The sequence below is a fragment of the Muntiacus reevesi genome, chromosome 15 (assembly GCF_963930625.1).
Source record: "Muntiacus reevesi chromosome 15, mMunRee1.1, whole genome shotgun sequence".
Classification (NCBI taxonomy): domain Eukaryota; kingdom Metazoa; phylum Chordata; class Mammalia; order Artiodactyla; family Cervidae; genus Muntiacus; species Muntiacus reevesi.
Window position 1 is genome coordinate 52973363 of NC_089263.1, and position 18197 is coordinate 52991559.

The 18197-nt window shown below is 38.1% G+C and overlaps 1 protein-coding gene and 1 non-coding gene across 2 annotated transcripts in view; both read right to left on the reverse strand.

The window, feature by feature from the left end:
• Window positions 1-18197, reverse strand: part of CATSPERB (cation channel sperm associated auxiliary subunit beta) — a 120942-nt gene that overhangs the window by 6541 nt on the left and 96204 nt on the right. Inside the window, exons 20-24 of the mRNA XM_065906074.1 lie at window positions 15196-15335; window positions 9643-9840; window positions 8768-8878; window positions 4461-4571; window positions 2604-2739 (exon numbers count right to left, since the gene is read on the reverse strand). Of these exons, the coding sequence (XP_065762146.1) occupies window positions 2604-2739; window positions 4461-4571; window positions 8768-8878; window positions 9643-9840; window positions 15196-15335 (696 nt within the window). The remainder of the gene's footprint in view (window positions 1-2603; window positions 2740-4460; window positions 4572-8767; window positions 8879-9642; window positions 9841-15195; window positions 15336-18197) is intronic.
• Window positions 16080-16183, reverse strand: LOC136147548 (U6 spliceosomal RNA). Its single transcript, XR_010659220.1, has one exon. It is a non-coding gene; the product is annotated as a U6 spliceosomal RNA (small nuclear RNA).

Below are 18197 nucleotides of genomic sequence, written 5' to 3' on the forward strand. Positions count from 1 at the left end.
TCTTGACTTGGTGGAGAATATATTTATGGGAAATTAGCCTTAGCATATGACAGTGTATCTTCTCAGCGGCATCACCAAGAAGGACAAGATCTCTGACCACCTTAATCCAGACTGACCTTTCTTTCCTGCCCTGTGCTTCCCCCCACCCCCAGCCCCCTTTCCTGCCCTATGCTCTTGACTAGTCCCGATTTGCCTATATTTTGGATATTTGGCAATGAAATAATTTCAGGACTACCTTCAGTTGGTAAATGATTTCCAGTAAGGTAGCAGAGAAGTTCCACAATAAGATCACTAAAATCTTTTCCAAAGGAAATGATCAGTTACTCCTGTCTTCTTATAATTCTTCCTAAAACTAGATATGTAGTGTAGGGGTTAGAAATTGCAGTGATGTAAAAGTACATGGGATCTAAAGGGGAAAAAAATCCTCTGATTGCAGCATCTGCCAATTTTCAGGATGTGAATATTCTTTTCTAAATTAAAAAAAATTTAAGTTGAAGTGTAGTTGATTTAAAATATTCTTAGAAAAAAATATTATGTTAGTTCCTAGTATATAGCAAAGTGACTCAGCATATATATATATTCTTTTTCATATTCTTTTCTACCATATGGTGTTACAGGATGTTGAATATAGTTTCTTGTGCTATACAATAAGACTTGTTTATTTATTTAGTTTATATATAGTAGTTTGTATCTGCTAGTTTCTTGTGCTATACAATAAGACTTGTTTATTTATTTAGTTTATATATAGTAGTTTGTATCTGCTAATCCCAAACTCTTAATTTATCCTTCTCCCACCCCTTTTCCCCTTTGGTAACCATAAACTTGTTTACTATGTCGATGAGTCGTCTTCTGTTTTGTAAATAAGTTCATTTGTAACATATTTCAGATTCCACATATAAGTGATATCATATGATATTTATCTTTTTCTTTCTTACTTTGCTTAGTGTGATAAGCACTAGGTCCATCTATATTGCTGCAAATGGTATTCTTTCATTCATTTTATAGCTGAGCAATAGTCCATCTATATATATGTATATATATATATATATCTGTCTCACATCTTCTTTGTCCATTCATCTGTCCGTGGGCACTTAGGTTACTTCCATGTCTTGGCTATTGCAAATAATGCTGCTATGAACAGGGGTGCATATATCTTTTTGACTTATAGTTTTGTTGGGATAGATGCCCAGGAGTGGGATTGCTGGGTCATATAACAGTTCTATTTTTAGTTTTTTTAAGAAATCTCCACACTGTTCTCCATAGTAATTGTATCAATTTACATTCCTACCAACAGCATAGGAGGGTTCCCTTTTTTCCATACAGGGTGTGAATATCCTCTTCATGATGAATTTTAAGCAACTAGTGTGTAACAACCAGTATGTAAAATACTTGAATATTTAACAATTGGTGCTCAAAAAGAACAGGCTTCAGCAAACCACAGAAAATGAGGATGTTAGTTAAAACAAAATATTTACTAATTCTCTTCGCTCAATTTTTCATTTCAAAAATTCCTATGTGGGTCAGAGTATGACTCACAGAATATGAAATGTCTGGATATTTGGTCACATTTAGAAATTTCATTTAACTCCATTTATTGATCTATCAATCTATCTACCCATCAATCTCCTTAAAAGCACACATTTGTGAACAAACACAAATGTGCAACAAAAAATTATGTATTTGAGGTAAAATTGAATTTTGGTAGATTTCATTTTACTTATTTAGAAATACTTCTGCATTATTTCAATTATTTTACCATAAGATATTTAATAAACTTTTCTAATATAATTAGAAGATAGATCCTATGGATAATCTGGCAACACCTTTTTTATCTTCCTCCATATAAGCAATGAAAGGAGACACCTGACCAACATGTGGCACAAATTCAGTCAGTCATTTTTGCTGCTAATCTAGATAATGGCTCTGAATCCAGGTCACTGAAGTGATGATGAAATAAGTATGAGACATAGACACAGAAAACAAACATGGTTAACAAAGGGGAAGGGGGAAGAAGGGATAAACTAGGAGGTGGGGATTAACATATATATAGCACTATTTACAAAATAGGTCACCATCAAGGACCTATTATACAGCACAGGGAAATCTACTCAATATTTTGTAATAATTTATAAAGGGTAAAGAATCTGAAAAAGAATATATAAACATGTGTATAACTGAATTATTGCACTGTATTTAAAAAAAAGAAATAAGTGTGAGATGATAGAAGTAGTATGAATAGTGATATGATAACTGATTCAACTTCTTTTCCAAAGACCCCTTGCTTATCTTTTGTGTAAAAGGTTCTGTAAACCACTTCTCTAGGTAATAACAACAGTGTGTGTGCTGTGCCCAGTCGTATCTGACTCTTTGCAGCCCCATGGACTGTACCCCGCCAGGCTCCACTGTCCATGGAATTTTCCAGGCAAGAATACTGGAGTGGCTTGCCATTTCCTATTCCAGGGATCTCCCTGACCCAGGGCTTGAACCCACATCTCTTGTATCTCCTGCATTGGCAAGTGGATTCTTTACCACTGCACAATCTGGGAAGCCCAATAACCATAGTACTTATAGCTATAACAATTGTAGAAGAAAGCAAATCCTACTTAGGTTCCAGTTTTCCCTGTTATTCACTTCAGTCACAGTAACCAGGTATGGAGTTTCCACTGGGAAATTTCCATCTTCACTGTAAACTTGCAAAGAAATTGGATATTGTATAACTGGAAACTTAAAACGAGGAACCTAAAATGCAAATGCCAAGAATGAGTATAAATTTGGAAAATTCAATACTAATTTCATTTCCTGGAAAAGGATGAATAGAATTTGGCTATTCTACATTAAGTGTGCTTCTGAGATAATTTCTGCCTTCTCAGGTCATGAAAAAAAATCTGTCTTACAGCAGAATCAGTGTGAGTTCCAAAACTAATATGCAAACACTGTGGTAGCAAAACTCATATCTTTCTATTGACCTTTTTTTTTCCCCATAGGAATTTGCTATGATGATTTTTTGACTAACACATATCCCTTAAGGTACTGTATGAACTGTAAGGTACTGTATGAGGAGAGTGAAAAAGTTGGCTTAAAGCGCAACATTCAGAAAACAAAGATCATGGCATCTGGTTCCATCACCTCATGGCAAATAGATGGAGAAATAGTGGAAACAGTGGCAGACTTTATTTTTGGGGGCTCCAAAATCACTGCAGATGATGACTGCAGCCATGAAATTAAAAGACACTTACTGTGATGGACAGGGAGGCCTAGCGTGCTGCAGTTCATGGGGTCGCAAAGAATCGGACACAACTGAGCAACTGAACTGAACTGAACTCCTTGGAAGAAAAGTTATGACCAACCTAGACGGCATACTAAAATGCAGAGACATTACTTTGCCAACAAAGGTCCATCTAGTCAAGGCTATGGTTTTTCCAGTAGTCATGTATGGATGTGAGAGTTGAACTTTAAGGAAAGCTGTATGAACTGGGTCTTCCCAAAGTCCTCTCCCTGCCAGTCATGATCTTTCTGTCATACACATTAAACTCAGGCTCTGGAGGTGAAATCTAGCTCCATCACATATTAATGATGTGATCTTTAGCAACTTACCAGGCTTCTCTGTGCCTCCAGTGAAATGAGACAAGTCACAGAGAAGCCTTAGAGAAGTATATGGTAGAAGTGAATGCTCAAGAAATAGTGGGATTCAGCAAGTGTGGAGTTGTGGTGGTATATAATAGCAACCTTTGTAATTTATTGAATGCTGACTCTATACCCAATATTATGGTGCATATTTTACTTTTATATAAAAACAAAACAATGAAATCACTTAAAATAACATCATACGTAGTCTGACAAGGACTTTGAAATAGGTCTACTTGAAAGTTATACCAAGTGCGCAGGTTGAGTCAGCTAATGCAGACACCAACATCAACCTGATACATGTCTGAATGCTTGGAGACTGACAGAAGGAACTATTTGACACAGAACCCACTCTCTTAACCAGCATATTATACTGTCTTCTAGTTTGTCACTAGTACCTTGAGCTTCAAGTTTGGTATTCCAGAGCCTGAAACATATTATATACTCAACACTTTTTTGAATAAATCAATATTTACCACAATCTAGTGTAGCTTTTGACAGGTTATAAATTGCTATCATATAGATATATGCATGTGTGTATCTTTATAAGAACCTGTGAAATGAATAGACAATGCAGGTTTTATTCTCTTTTACAGATGAGGTTAATTACTATGTTTCAGTTCAGTTCAGTTCAATCGCTCAGTTGTGTGTGACTTTGCAAGAATTACTATGGCTGGGGAAATTTATAATCTTTTTAGCTTGATGTCGTCTTTAATTCTATGTCACAATAAGACATTATTTCTACATCTTAGCTTTCATGTTTAACCAAAATGCCCATTTCAAAATCTTATTAATATGAAAGCACCCTGTCTTCAGGAAATTAAAGATTATCTTACCTTTTCTCGACAATCTGAGAAAGCAACAGCATATGAAAACTTCTGATCATTTGTACAATTACACTCCTTCCGAGTAGTTGCATTTGCACACTGTTTGAATTTACCAGATCTCTGCAAATAGGATTAAAATAGGTCGATGTGCTGTTTTTGGTGGCAGAATTTTTGCAGATTGAGTAAATATGAAATAAATATTTGTTCCTTGAATGAATAAAATCTTTGAGAAGGTCAAAGGGGAAAAATCCATTAATAAAGAGGTAAAAGCATAGTATTTCTGAATTTTGTCTCCTTGCTTAGTAAGGAACCCAAGTATCACTCAGCTGTTTACCTCAGGGTGACCCTAGAGTCAACATGCAGGGGACCAGAAAGCTTGTATCACTTAAAAAAACCAACAAAACATTTATTTTATATCTGGTGCTCCGAGTCTTCCTTGCTATGCCCAGGTTTCCTCTAGGTGTGGTGAGTGGGGGCTGTTCTTCGTTGAGGTACCTGGGCTTCTCATTGTGGTGGTTTCTCTTGTTATGGAGCACGCGATCTAGGGTGCAGAGGCTTCGGCAGTTGTGGCTCCTGGGCTCGAGAGTGTGGGCTCAGTAGCTGTGGCCCACAGGCTTAGCTGCTCCGTGGCATGTGGGATCCTCCCAGACCTGGGGTCGACCCTGTGTCCCCTGCATTGGCAGGCAGATTCCTATCCACTGTAGCACCAGGGAAGTCCAGCCTGTGTCATTCTGAATGCAGTAATTAGGATGCTCACCCCCCTGTCCTTGGCTGCTCCCATCACTGGCATGGAAGCTGAGACCTAAAGGAGCAGGCTTGACATGATGTGCTGCAGACTATGGATAGTCTTCAAACCTATTATTTTGTACTTGTCTCTCCTCATCACAGCCTTTTAACTAAGGCTGTTAAAATCCCCACTGCAGCCATCCACGTGTTATTCATTTTTTCATTTGATCATTCTTGCTAGAGGTCAGTTTATTCATTTTGGTAAAGAACTGGCTTTTGATTTTGATAATCAACTCTATTTCTAAAAAAAGTTATTCTTCCTTCTTTTTATAAGATTACCATTCCTCTATGGCTGATTCATGTCAATGTATGACAAAACCCACTGAAATGTTGTGAAGTAATTAGCCTCCAACTAATAAAAAAAAAATTAAAAAAAAAAAAGATTACCATTCCTGTCCTCATTGCTTCTTTTTTTCTTCTTTGTATTGAGATAAAATTTATCATTTTCAAGTGTACAGTGCAGTGGACTTTAGTACATTCACAATGTTGTTCAATCATTACCACTATTTCATTTCAGAACTAATTTGCTGCTTAGTTGGGTTCATTAAGCTCTTTGAATCTTTTGAACTCTTGGTTTCACAATTATAATTTCAATTTTTGACATTTGTGTGTGTGTGTGTGTGTGTGTGATGTCTGTCTTCATTTTTTTCATCATTACGATAGTTCCTTGAATTGTTCTGAAATAATTAGTATGCTTATTCTAAAGTTTGCTTATATTTATGATACTGTTTTCTGAGGCACAGGTTTTTAAGTTGTTGAGATTATGCTTCTTTCTTATTGTGGAGGTTTTTTTCAAATATTTGTTGTTGATCATCATTGTTCAGTCACTCAGTCATGTCCGACTCTTTGTGACTCCATGGACTGCAGCATGCCAGGCTTCCCTGTCCTCCACCATCTCCTGGAGTTTGCTCAAAGTCATGTCCATTGAGTTGATAATGGCATACAACCACCTCATCCTCTGTTGTTCCCTTCTCCTCCTGTCCTCCATCTTTCCCAGCATCAGGGTCTTTTCCAGTGAGTCAGTTATTCTCATCAGGTGGTGAAAGTATTGGGGTTTTAGCTTCAGCATCAGTCCTTCCAATGAATATACAGGGTTGATTTCCTTTAGGATTGACTGGTTTGAGCTCCTTGCTGTCCAAGGGACTCTCAAGCGTCTCCAACACCACAGTTTGAAAGCATTTGTCTGCTTATCCTTGGGGAGTCTAACTGGAAACTGTGTATCTGGAATGATGTTCCACGTGATTGCCTAGTAAGGGGATGATGTCAGTGTAGCGAGAAGTTACAGCATTGGTCCAGATGCACTTTTCCCCCAGGTGGTATATTTTGAGGTGATCAGAGGCAGAATTACATACATTTTTAGTTTGCTCCACTAGGTGATGCTATTTAATTTGTATAGCTTTCAACACTTGAAAGTGAAAGTGTTAGTGAAAGTGTTTGTCGCTCAGTCATGTGCCATTCTTTGTGGCCCCATGGACTGTATAGTTTTCAAAGCTTATTCTCCCCCATTAAAGATCCTCAAAGATGTCATGTTTATCTAGTTCACTGTTGTCTCTCTAGAAAATGTCTGTACAGTGTCTGATAACTCTGGAAATGCTGGAGTGTGAAATAAACATTTGTTGAATGTAGAAAAGGTACCCACCAAAATCTGTTATTTACTTATATGTAAATTAGATAATTTCCTATTCAACTCCCAAGAAAATCCAGAAGAAAAAAAAAGAAAACCCAAACTAAGGATTTCTATGTAAATATATTAAATTCATATTTCAATAGAGAAGGCTTGATTTAGTGACATAACAGCGTTCATCTTTGGAAGAGACTAGAACTGAAGAATTCAGTATTTGAGTTGTTCATTGCCTGAAACAGAATTTTTTACCCTGAAATCTAAGGTTCAACAGGTCAGTCTTATGTTGTCCATGTAAGTGTGTGTTTGTGTGTGTGAGTGTGTGTAATAGGATGTATATAAATGTGTATTATTGGTTTGTTGAACAATTTTTAAGCACTACCTATGTCTGGCACTTTTTTGGGTACTAAAGATGTATGCATGCTAAATCACTTCAGTCGTGTCCTACTCTGAGACCCTATAGACTGTAGCCTGCCAGGCTCCTCTGTCCATGGGGATTCTCCAGGCAAAATTACTGGAGTGGGTTGCCATGCACTCCTCCAGGGAATCTTCCCAATGCAGGGATTGAACCCATATCTCTTACATCTCCTGCATTTGCAGGCAGGTTCTTTACCACTGAGCCACCTTCAAGGGACACTAAAGATAACAGAGAGAATAAAACTGATTAAAAATCCTCAATAACAACTCTGTCTTATGTAGCTTACCTTTTAATGAAATATAATAAATAAATGGGTAAAATACGTAAAATTGTAAAAAGTGCAATGAAGAAAAATAAGGCAGGGAAGAGGGGCAGGATTGGTATCAGTGGAGGTGGATGGTACAGTTTTAAATAGAGTGGTCAAGGAAGGCCTCACAATGATGGCAACATTTAAGCAAAAACCTGAAGACGGTGATGAGATGTGCCATGTGATATCTGGCAGAAGTGCATTACAGACAGAGGAAATTTTTGAAGCTTAAAGACCCTGAGGTAAAAATACATCTAGTATATTTGAGGGATAGCAAGGAGGCCAACATGGCCAGAACAGACTGACCTGGGGGAAATCAGATCAGATGCAAATCCAAGGCTAAACCATGGAGGACCTTATAAACCATTGTAAGAATTAAGCTTTTACTCTGAATGAGACAGGGAGATGAAGAGTTTTGAACAAAGGAACAACCATTTTCTGTCTTTGTGTGTGCATATATGTTCAAGAATGGATATGAATGTCTGCGTGTCCATATGTATACGCAATTAGGTGTGTTTTTCTGGAGGGAGATTTCACAGGTATCTATAAGGTTCCCTGGGGCAGCCACCCCATGATGCACTTTCCTTTTGAACCTAGTGGCTTCTCTCTGTTCTCTCTACTTCGTTCACGCAAACTCGAGACAGGCAGAGTGCTGCTGGGGCTTGGTTATTTTCTAGGCAGTAAATGAGTCTATGTTGGAGCAAATACTCTTCTCTCCTTTTGGACATCATTCCTTTTACAGGGCTCAAACTATGAGATGCTTTGGGGCTCTTTCATTAAAAAAACAAACAAACAAACAAAAAAAAAAACCCACGAAAAACCAATGCTCTCATCCTCCTTATGCTCTTTGAAATTCAAGTGGGAGTTTGGGAGAGGTCAAGGGGAAAGAGTCCATTTAGATTCCTTGGTTCCAAAACCAAATCCAGGAATAGCAGTAAGAGAAGAAAAGACTAAAGCAGTAGCCGGAAGAACAGGGATAGCAGTAGTAACAGCAGTAGTGGTGGTAATAAGGGAGGAGGGGAGGAGTGGGAGGGGATGGAGAAGAAGCGGTGCTGCATAAGGCATATTAAGCTTAATGCACCTTCTCATTTAATCTCTGCAGCTAGGTCTGTTCATCTGTAATTTTACTGAATGATTTCTTGAATTAAGATAAATGCTAGCTTATCTGCAGAAAAAATATTTACCTTCGACTTGTAAAATAGATTTCTCGGTATGGGTTTGCTAGGATCTGCATGATAAAAATTATCTGTAAGCGGAATAGCAATTCCCATGTTAGATGGAGGCCTGTAGTTTATCTGAAAATGATCAAACAAAGATACTGTAAATTTCATTATTATTTACTAAGTCTTTAATTTAAAAATCTTGATTTTCCAGAAAAGCACTCAAAACAGATATTTCACTTTTAGCTCCACGTATTTAAGTAAATTTCTCTTCGCCCAGCACTCCTTCAACCATGCTAATGCAACTTGGACCTTGTAAACAGGTAAAAAAAGTTTTAGAGACTAAGGTAGCTGTCATGAAATCATGCAATGAAGTTTAAAAGTCTTATTAACAGTCTTAGTGACATATTTAATAAATAATTCAATTATTTACTAAATAATTGAAGGTTTGGGTAATAATTTGGGGTTTTTTGTTACAAAGAAAATTATAAGTAATCAGTTAACAAAGAGCAGTAATTTATATTTTTAAAAAGAGTCATGTATTCTGATGAGGCAAAAATTAAAATTGTCACTACATTGAAATGGGAACAGTAAGATATATCAGTTCAAGACAAATATGAGTCAGCTTAAGGGCAAATAACTATATATACTGTGAAAGCCCAAGATTATGCCACCATAATATAGCAGAAAATTTGATATTAATAATGATGAGACTATTACACTAAGAAAAACCATTAGTTCAGAACATTTTCACATTTTAGTCATCATATTCTCAAAATGACATGAAGATTGAAAAATAACTGAAGTGTTTTGAGTAATTCAGGAAAGAAATGCTAAGACCGAATGGCTAGCCAATCACACAAAAGTAACATATCACTGGAACTGCTTAGGTTTCTTACCGGCAAAACTTTGATCATATTAAAACCCTGACTGTTCACGTAAACTCCACTCATCCAGTCTTCCAAGGGAATAATTTCACTAGGAATGTGATGCATGGACTTGAGATAACTACAGCTGCTTTTCAACATTGGCATGAATGTTGTAACATAACACTCAGTCGATGCTCCCCAGACAATAAACTCCAGTGAAGTTGAACCCTGGAAATATCCAAATAAATTAAGGTTAATTAAAGTAACTGTTATTGACTGAACTGTGCCTACACCATATGTGGAACTCCTCCCGACCTCCAGTATCTCAGATTGGGACTATATTTGGCGATAAATCTTTTTTGTTGTCATTGTTCATACACTCAGTTGTGTCTGACTCTTTGGAGACCCCATGGACTGTAGCACACCAGGCTTCCCTGTCCATCACCAACTCCCAGAACTTGCTCAAACTCATGTCCATTGAGTCGGTGATGCCATCCAACCATCTCATCCTTTGTCGTCCCCTTCTCCTCCTGCCTTCAATCTTTCCCAGTATCAGGGTCTTTTCTAATGAGTCAGCTGTTCATATCAGGTGGCCAAAGTATTGGAGCTTCAGCTTCACCATCAGCCCTTCCAGTGAATATTCAGGATTTATTTCCTTTAGGATTGACTGGTTGGATCTCCTTGCAGTCCAAGGGACTTTCAAGAGTCTTCTCCAACACCACAGTTCAAAGGCATCAATTCTTTGGCACTCAGTCTTCTTTATGGTCCAATGTTCACATCCAAAAATGACTACTGGAAAAACCGTAGCTTTGACTAGATGGACCTTTGTTGGCAAAGTAATGTCTCTGCTTCTTAATATACTGTTTAGGTTGGTCATAGCTTTTCTTCCAAGGAACAAGCATCCTTTAATTTCATAGCTGCAGTTGCCATTTGAAGTGATTTTGGAGCCCAAGAAGATAAAGTCTGTCACTGTTTCCATTGTTTCCCCATCTATTTGCCATGAAATGATGGGACTGGATGCCACGATCTTCGTTTTTTTGAAAGTTGAGTTTTAAGCCAGCTTTTTCCTCTTTCATCTTCATCAGTTCAGTTCAGTTCAGTTTAGTCACTCAGTTGTGTCCAACTCTCTGTGACCCCATGAACTACAGCATGCCAGGCCTCCCTGTCCATCACTAACCCCCAGAGCTTGCTCAAACTCATGTTCATCGAATCGGTAATGCCATCCAACCATCTCATCCTCTGTCGTCCCCTTCTCCTCCTGCCTTCAATCTTCCCCAGCATCAGAGTCTTTTCCAAGGAGTCAGTTCTTTGCATCAAATGGCCAAAGTATTGGAGTTTCAGCTTTAATATCAGTCCTTCCAATGAACACCCAGGACTGATCTCCTTTAGGATGGACTGGTTGGATCTCAAGAGTCTTCTCCAACACCACAGTTCAAAAGCATCATTTCTTCGGTGCTCAGCTTTCTTTGTAGTCCAACTCTCACATCCATACATGACCACTGGAAAAATCATAGCCTTGACTAGACAGACCTTTGTTGACAAAGTAATGTCTCTTCATCAAGAGGCTCTTTAGTTCCTCTTCGATTTCTGCCACAAAGGTGGTGTCATCTGCATATTTGAGGTTATTGGTATTTCTCCCCACAAACTTGATTCCAGCTTGTGCTTTATCCAGTGTGGTATTTTGCATGATGTACTCTGCATATAAGTTAAATAAGCAGGGTGACAATATACAGCCTTGAGTTACTCATTTTCCAACTTGGAACCAGTCCATTGCTCCATGTCTGGTCTAACTCTTGCTTCTTGACCTGCATACATTTCACAGGAGGCAGGTAAGGTGGTCTAGTATTCCCGTCTCTTTAAGAATTTTCCAGTTTGTTGTGATCCACACAGTCAAAGGCTTTAACATAGTCACTGAAGCAGAAGTAGATGTTTTTCTGGAATTCTCTTGCTTTTTCTATGATGCAATAGATGTTGACAACCAGCTTGAACATCTGGGAGTTCTCAGTTCACATACTCTTGAGGCCTAGCTTGGAGAATTTTGAGCATTACTTTGCAAGTGTGTGAAATGAGTATAACTGTGCTTAATTTGAACATTCTTTGTTCAAAGGCCTTAAAGGAGGTAATTAAATTAAGATGAGATAATTAGTGTGGGCTCTAATCCAATATGATGGGCATCACATAACAATAAACACAGATACACATGGGGGAAGATGAAATGAAGACACAGGGAGAAGTCAGCCATCTGCAAAACCAAGGACAAAGACCTTAGAAGAAAGCAACCCTGCCAATGCCTTGCTCTTGACTTTTACCCTCCAGAACGGTGAGAAAATAAATTTCTATTGCTTAAGCCACTCACTTCGTTGTATTTTGTTATGGCAACCCTGGCAAACTAGGACAGTAATCAACTAAAGAATATAGAAAATGAAAAGAAATAAAAAAGAATGATAATAGAAGACAAAAATAGAGTCATAAATTTGACCATAATGATCTGCTTTTTCATAAATCTTAACAGAAAACATATTCTTTTCCAGGAAGAAATATATCCCAATCTAATTGGCTGTGGGTGACATTTGAAAATGAACAAGGATCAAGTGTTTATTATTAAATAAACACTATAATTGCATGTAGTTGGATATGAAACCAACTTAGAATAGCAAGGCCTCCCTCATTCATTAATAAGACTGTGGACATTTGCTTTGATAATACGAATAAAATAACTTCCGTTGGTATACATTCTGAAAAGAAGATATTCACTTAGCAATCACTGTATTTCACAAAGATATGCTTTTAGTAGAAATTTGTGTACAGAAAACATATTTTCACCTTGCACAACATTAAACATTCAACAAAATTTGATAAATTCTGTTTGAAATTATCAAGTACTTCTGGAAATTAAAAATATATAGAGATACTAATAATTGTAGAGATATAGTAACTCTGGTAGTTTTGTCCCTATCATCATACTCTGTAAATCATTAAACATAACAATTTTTTAATGAACTTCTGCCAAAACACATCAAATCAGAATCTAAGCAGGGTTCTACTATTAAAGGAAATTTGGGATGTGAGGAGGGGGGACGCCCAAGTTCAAAAAGAAATAAGTAAGCAAACAGAAACATCCAGAATATTGGAGACTCTGTAACATAACTGACTCAACAGCAGCAGTTCAATGGCAGGGGAAGATAATGGAGCAATATCTACTTTTGATGAAAAGAGATGAATAAATAATCACAGACTATGTGACTCTTGTTTGGATCCCAATTCAAACAAACCAACCATGAACAATTTTTTGGAGAAAATTGGGAGAATTTGCTTATGGATTGGGCTTTATAGAATATCAAAACAAATTTAGCTTAAAACATTTCAAGGGTGATAATGGCATCTTGTTATGTGAGAGATTATACACATATTTTTGAAGATGTGTATGATGGCATATACGTATGAATTTGAGAAAACTCCTGGAGACAGTGGAGGACAGAGGAGCCTGGCATGCTATAGTGCATGGGCTTGCAAAGAGTTGGACATGACTTAGCAACTGAACAACAACATGGAAGCATATAGGAGTGAAATGACATGAAGTTGCTATTCATTTAACAGAATATAATATATTATAACAGAATATAAATGAATTCTGAATATAATTGGTCAGAATATAAACCAAAAAAAATTAGAATGATTAAAAAAAAGGGTCAAAACCCTGACTGTTTAATTTGAGAAATATGTATATGGAAATTCATCTTTTGTCTAAATCTGAAAATTTTCATGATAGACAAATTTTAGAATATGCAAAAATATTTATTGACACAAAAGGACTATACCATAAAATTAAGTGGAAGTGATAGCTTACAGTGAATGGTGTCAGATTTGTGATTTCTGAGGAAGAGAATTTAGCTTCGGGACCAGAGAAGAGGCTCCAGGCAGTCAGAGCTTCATGTGGCAGAAGTTTTATTACAGTGAAAAAGAGACAGAGAATGCTTCTAAAATAGACATCAGAAGGGGACAAGTACCCCCTTGATAGTCTTGATAATCTTATCAAGGCCTTATATACTTTTCCCCTGGTGACTTCCCCGTGGCTCAGAGGGTAAAGCGATTGCCTACCATGCAGGAGACCTGGATTTGATCCCTGGGTTGGGAAGATGCTTTGGACAAGGAAATGGCAACCCGCTTCAGTACTCTTGCCTGGAAAATCCCATGGACGGAGGAGTGTGGTGGGTCCACGGGATCACAAAGAGTCGGTCACAACTGAGCGACTTCACTTTACATACTTTCTCAGTTGGTTACTAACAGTAGAAAGGTTTCACCAGACCCACTCCCACAACATACATTTTAAGATAACAGGGTCAGTCAGAAGGTTCTTAAGGAGAAACATGACCTTGAGCAGGATATACTGTTCTTAGTATAGAGTTTAAGGAAAAACATACCCTTGAGCAAATGAGTTGCTTTGTTCTGTAATCATTAGCTCTGGGATTAAAGAAAGTTAGTCTTAGAAGAAATAGATTGTTGCAATAACAATTCAGAACTTAAGGAAAAAACATCTTATGTGACTAAAATGAAGGAATGTAGAAAAAAAATTTTGTCCCTTTCTCCTCCTCGAGGGCCTTGGACCATTATCAACCTCTCAGAAGGAGCAAATTTTTAAAAGTGTATATGTAATACTCTCCTAGTTTCAGGGGAAAAAGGAAAAAAATGGAAAATTCACTGTTGTTCAGTCACTAAGTTGTGTCTGACTCTGTGATCCCATGAACTGCAGCACACCAGTCTTTCCTGTCCTTCACTACCTCCTGGAGTTTGCTCAAACTCATGTCCATTGAGTCAGTGATGCCATCCAACCATCTCATCCTCTGTCTCCCCCTTCTCCTCTTGCCTTCAATCCTTCCCAGCATCAGGGTCTTTTCCAATGAGTCGGTTCTTTGCATCAGGTGGCAAAAGTATTGGAGCTTCAGCACCCATCCTTCCAATGAATACTTAGTGTTTATTTCCTTGTTGACCATTTTCTATGTGCCAGACAGTTACTGAAATGGTCTATATGAATTATCACATTTAATTATCAAAACAATCCTATGAAGTATTATTATTATCACTTCCATTTTATAGATGAGGAAATTTGGTCCCAGTATGTTTCTCAAGCTCACAAAAACACTGCCTGCTTGTGTGCTAAGTTGATTCAGTGGTGTCCAACTCTTTGGGGCACCATGGACTGTAACCCGCCAGGCTCCTCTGTCCACGGGATTCTCCAGGCAAGAATACTGGAGTTGGTTGCTGTGCCCTCCTCCAGGGGATCTTCCGACCCAGGGATCAAACCCATCTTACTTGTATCTTCTGCATTGGCAGGTGGGTTCTTCACCACTAGTGTTATCTGGGAAGCCCATAAAAACAGTAGCAGCAGTGAAAATCCAGTCTTTTCCAGAGCTCAGTTTTTTTAATGTCTATCACATACAGCCTTTTTGTAATGCCCAAGATGTTAAAAGTGTTTCATCATCCTTGATAGGTAGGATTATGCATAATTTTTCCTGATTTTCATGGTTTATAGCCTAAATTTTCTATAATCAATAGATTTTTTAAAATAATTAAAGGAAAATTTACTTGGTGTAAAGTTTTGCTAGCTGTAGAAACTTCCATTATATAACTATCACTTTCATCAAAATAGCCTTCAACTTTAACTTCCAACAAATTTGGGTTTCCAACAATTACTTGCAGTAGTGGTATTTCAAGCAGTCTAAGAACTATGGAAACAAAACCCAGAGTTAACATGAAATCATGAAAATTTTAAGCAGTTTCATAATGATTGGTCAATCAGAATTCTAGAACATCTACAGAATCTATTATGAAGGCTGCATAACAGCCACAAATATAGCTAAAGAACTTTAATATTTCTTTGAAAATATTAATTTTTTTATTTTTAAAAATTTATTTTAATTGGAGGCTAATTACTTTACAATATTGTAGTGGTTTTTGCCGTACATTGACATGAATCAGCCATGGGCTTACATGTTTTCCCCATCCTGATCCCCCCTCCCACCTCCCTCCCCATCCCATCCCTCAGGGTCATCCCAGTGCACCAGCCCTGAGCACCCTGTCTCATGCATCAAACCTGGACTGGCAATCTGTTTCAGATACGATAATATACATGTTTCAATGCTATTCTCTCAGATCACCCCACCCTCGCCTTCTCCCACAGAGTCCAAAAGACTGTTCTATACATCTGTGTCTCCTTTGCTGTCTCGCATATAGGGTTATCATTACCATATTTCTAAATTCCATATATACGCATTAGTATACTGTATTCGTGTTTTTCTTTCTGACCTACTTCACTCTGTATAGTAGGCTCCAGCTTCATCCACCTTATTAGAACTGATTCAAATGTATTCTTTTTAATGGCTGAGTAATATTCCATTGTGTATATGTACCACGGCTTTCTTATCCATCCATCTGCTGATGGGCATCTTGGTTGCTTCCATGTCCTGGCTAAAAATATGGGATGCTTCACGAATTTGCGTGTCATCCTTGTGCAGGGGCCATGCTAATCTTTTATCATTCCAATTTTTAGTATATGTGCTGCTGAAACGAGCACGTTTTTGAAAAAATTTAATGTCACAACTATTTTATCCTCTTTTTTCATAGAAATACTGCTCCCCTCTACCCCTAATTCTTCAGCCAGGTTCTCAAATGCATATAAAGGTCACTTGGATAGTCTCAGTCAAACTGAGTTGGATAACTCAGTAAGGAAACTGAGAATACAAGCTCAGTTTAAAGGGCTGTCAGTCAGGTGCTGCCAATAGAAAAATTCTAGGCAGTTAACACAGTATGTCATCAGGCCACTTTTCTGCCTGTAGGGCCCCTGTTTGCACCCTCTCCATACTGAGAAACTTAATGGAAAGAGACATTTGAAAAACTATGTAATCTAACTGCCATCTTTACTAACTAGTAAATCAGAGCTGAGAAGTAGTAAATGAATTGCCTTAAGTCTCAGCTGTAGTTCGCTCAATCATGTCTGACTCTTTGTGGCCCCATGTTCTGCAGCCCACCAGGCTCCTCTGTCCATGGGGATTTTCCAGGCAAGAATACTGGAGTGAGTTGCCATACCCTCCTCCAGAGGATCTTCCCAACCCAGGGATCGAACCCAGGTCTCCCGCATTGCAGGTGGATTCTTTACCAGCTGAGCTATCAGGGAAGCCGTTATAGCTGTAGCAGTTTCCCTTAAACTAAAGTGACCTGGCCAGCGCTTCCTAAACTATAACTGGAGATGTTAGAATGCCAATTCTGACTTAGCAGGTCTGAGAAGGGTGCTGAGATTCCATATCCAGTCCCCTTCATACCTTTATTGAGGTATATTGACAAATAAAATTGCATATTTTTAAAGTGTATAATGTGGTGATTTGATGTACTTAAAGGTTTGCATAGTCAAAGCTATGATTTTTCCAGTAGTCATGTACAGATGTGAGAGTTGGACCATAAAGGAGGTTGAGCACCGAAGAATTGATGCTTTTGAACTGTGGTGCTGGAGAAGACTCTTGAGAGTCCCTCAGACTGCAAGGAGATCAAATCAGAATCCTAAAGGAAATCAACCCTGAATATTCATTGGAAGGACTGGTGCTGAAACTGAAGCTCCAATACTTTGGCCACCTGATATGAAGAACTGACTCATTGAAAAAGACCCTGATGCTGGGAAAGACTGAAGGCAGGAGGGCAAGGGTATGAGAGAGGATGAGATAGTTGGATGGCATCACTGATTCAATAGACATGAGTTTGAGCAAACTCCGGGAGATAGTGCAGGACAGGGAAGCCTGGCGTGTTGCAGTCCATGGGGTCACAAAGAGTCAGACACGACTGACTGAACAACAATAACAATATACATTGTGAAATGATTACCACAATTAAATTAGTTAATGCAGTCACCACCTGACATAGTCTGTATGTATGTGTTGTATGTGTGTGGTGGCAACACTTGAGATCTTCTCTGTTGGCAAATTTCAAGTATACAATACAGTACCATTAACTATATTTATCATGCTATGTATTATATTCCCTAAGACTTATTTATAATTGGAAGTTTGTACTCTTTGACCAATATCTGCCCATTTTCTCCATCCCCCTGTCCCTGGTAACCAGCATTCTACTCTCTATTTCTATGAGGTAGACTTTTTTTTCTTTTTTAAGATTCCACATATAAGTGATACAACACACTACTTGTCTTTCTCTGTCTGGCTTATTGCACTCAGAATTGTATGATGGCTCAGCAGGGAAAGAATCTGCCTGCAATGCAGAAAATGTAGGAGTTACATGGGTTCAGTTCCTGGGTGGGAAAGGTCCCCTGGAGAAGGGCATGTCAACCTACTCCAGTATTCTTGCCAGGAAAATCCCATGGATGGAGGAGCCTGGCAGGCTTAGGTCCACATGGTTACATATGACTGAAATGACTGAGAATGCATGCATTCATGATCTTCCAGATTAATTTTTGTTGTTCATCCTTCTTTTTTATGGCTGTATAATATTTCACTGTGTATATATACCACATTCTCTTTATCCAGTCATCTGTTGATGGACACAAGTTGTTTCCATACCTAGGCTACCGTGAATAGTGCTGC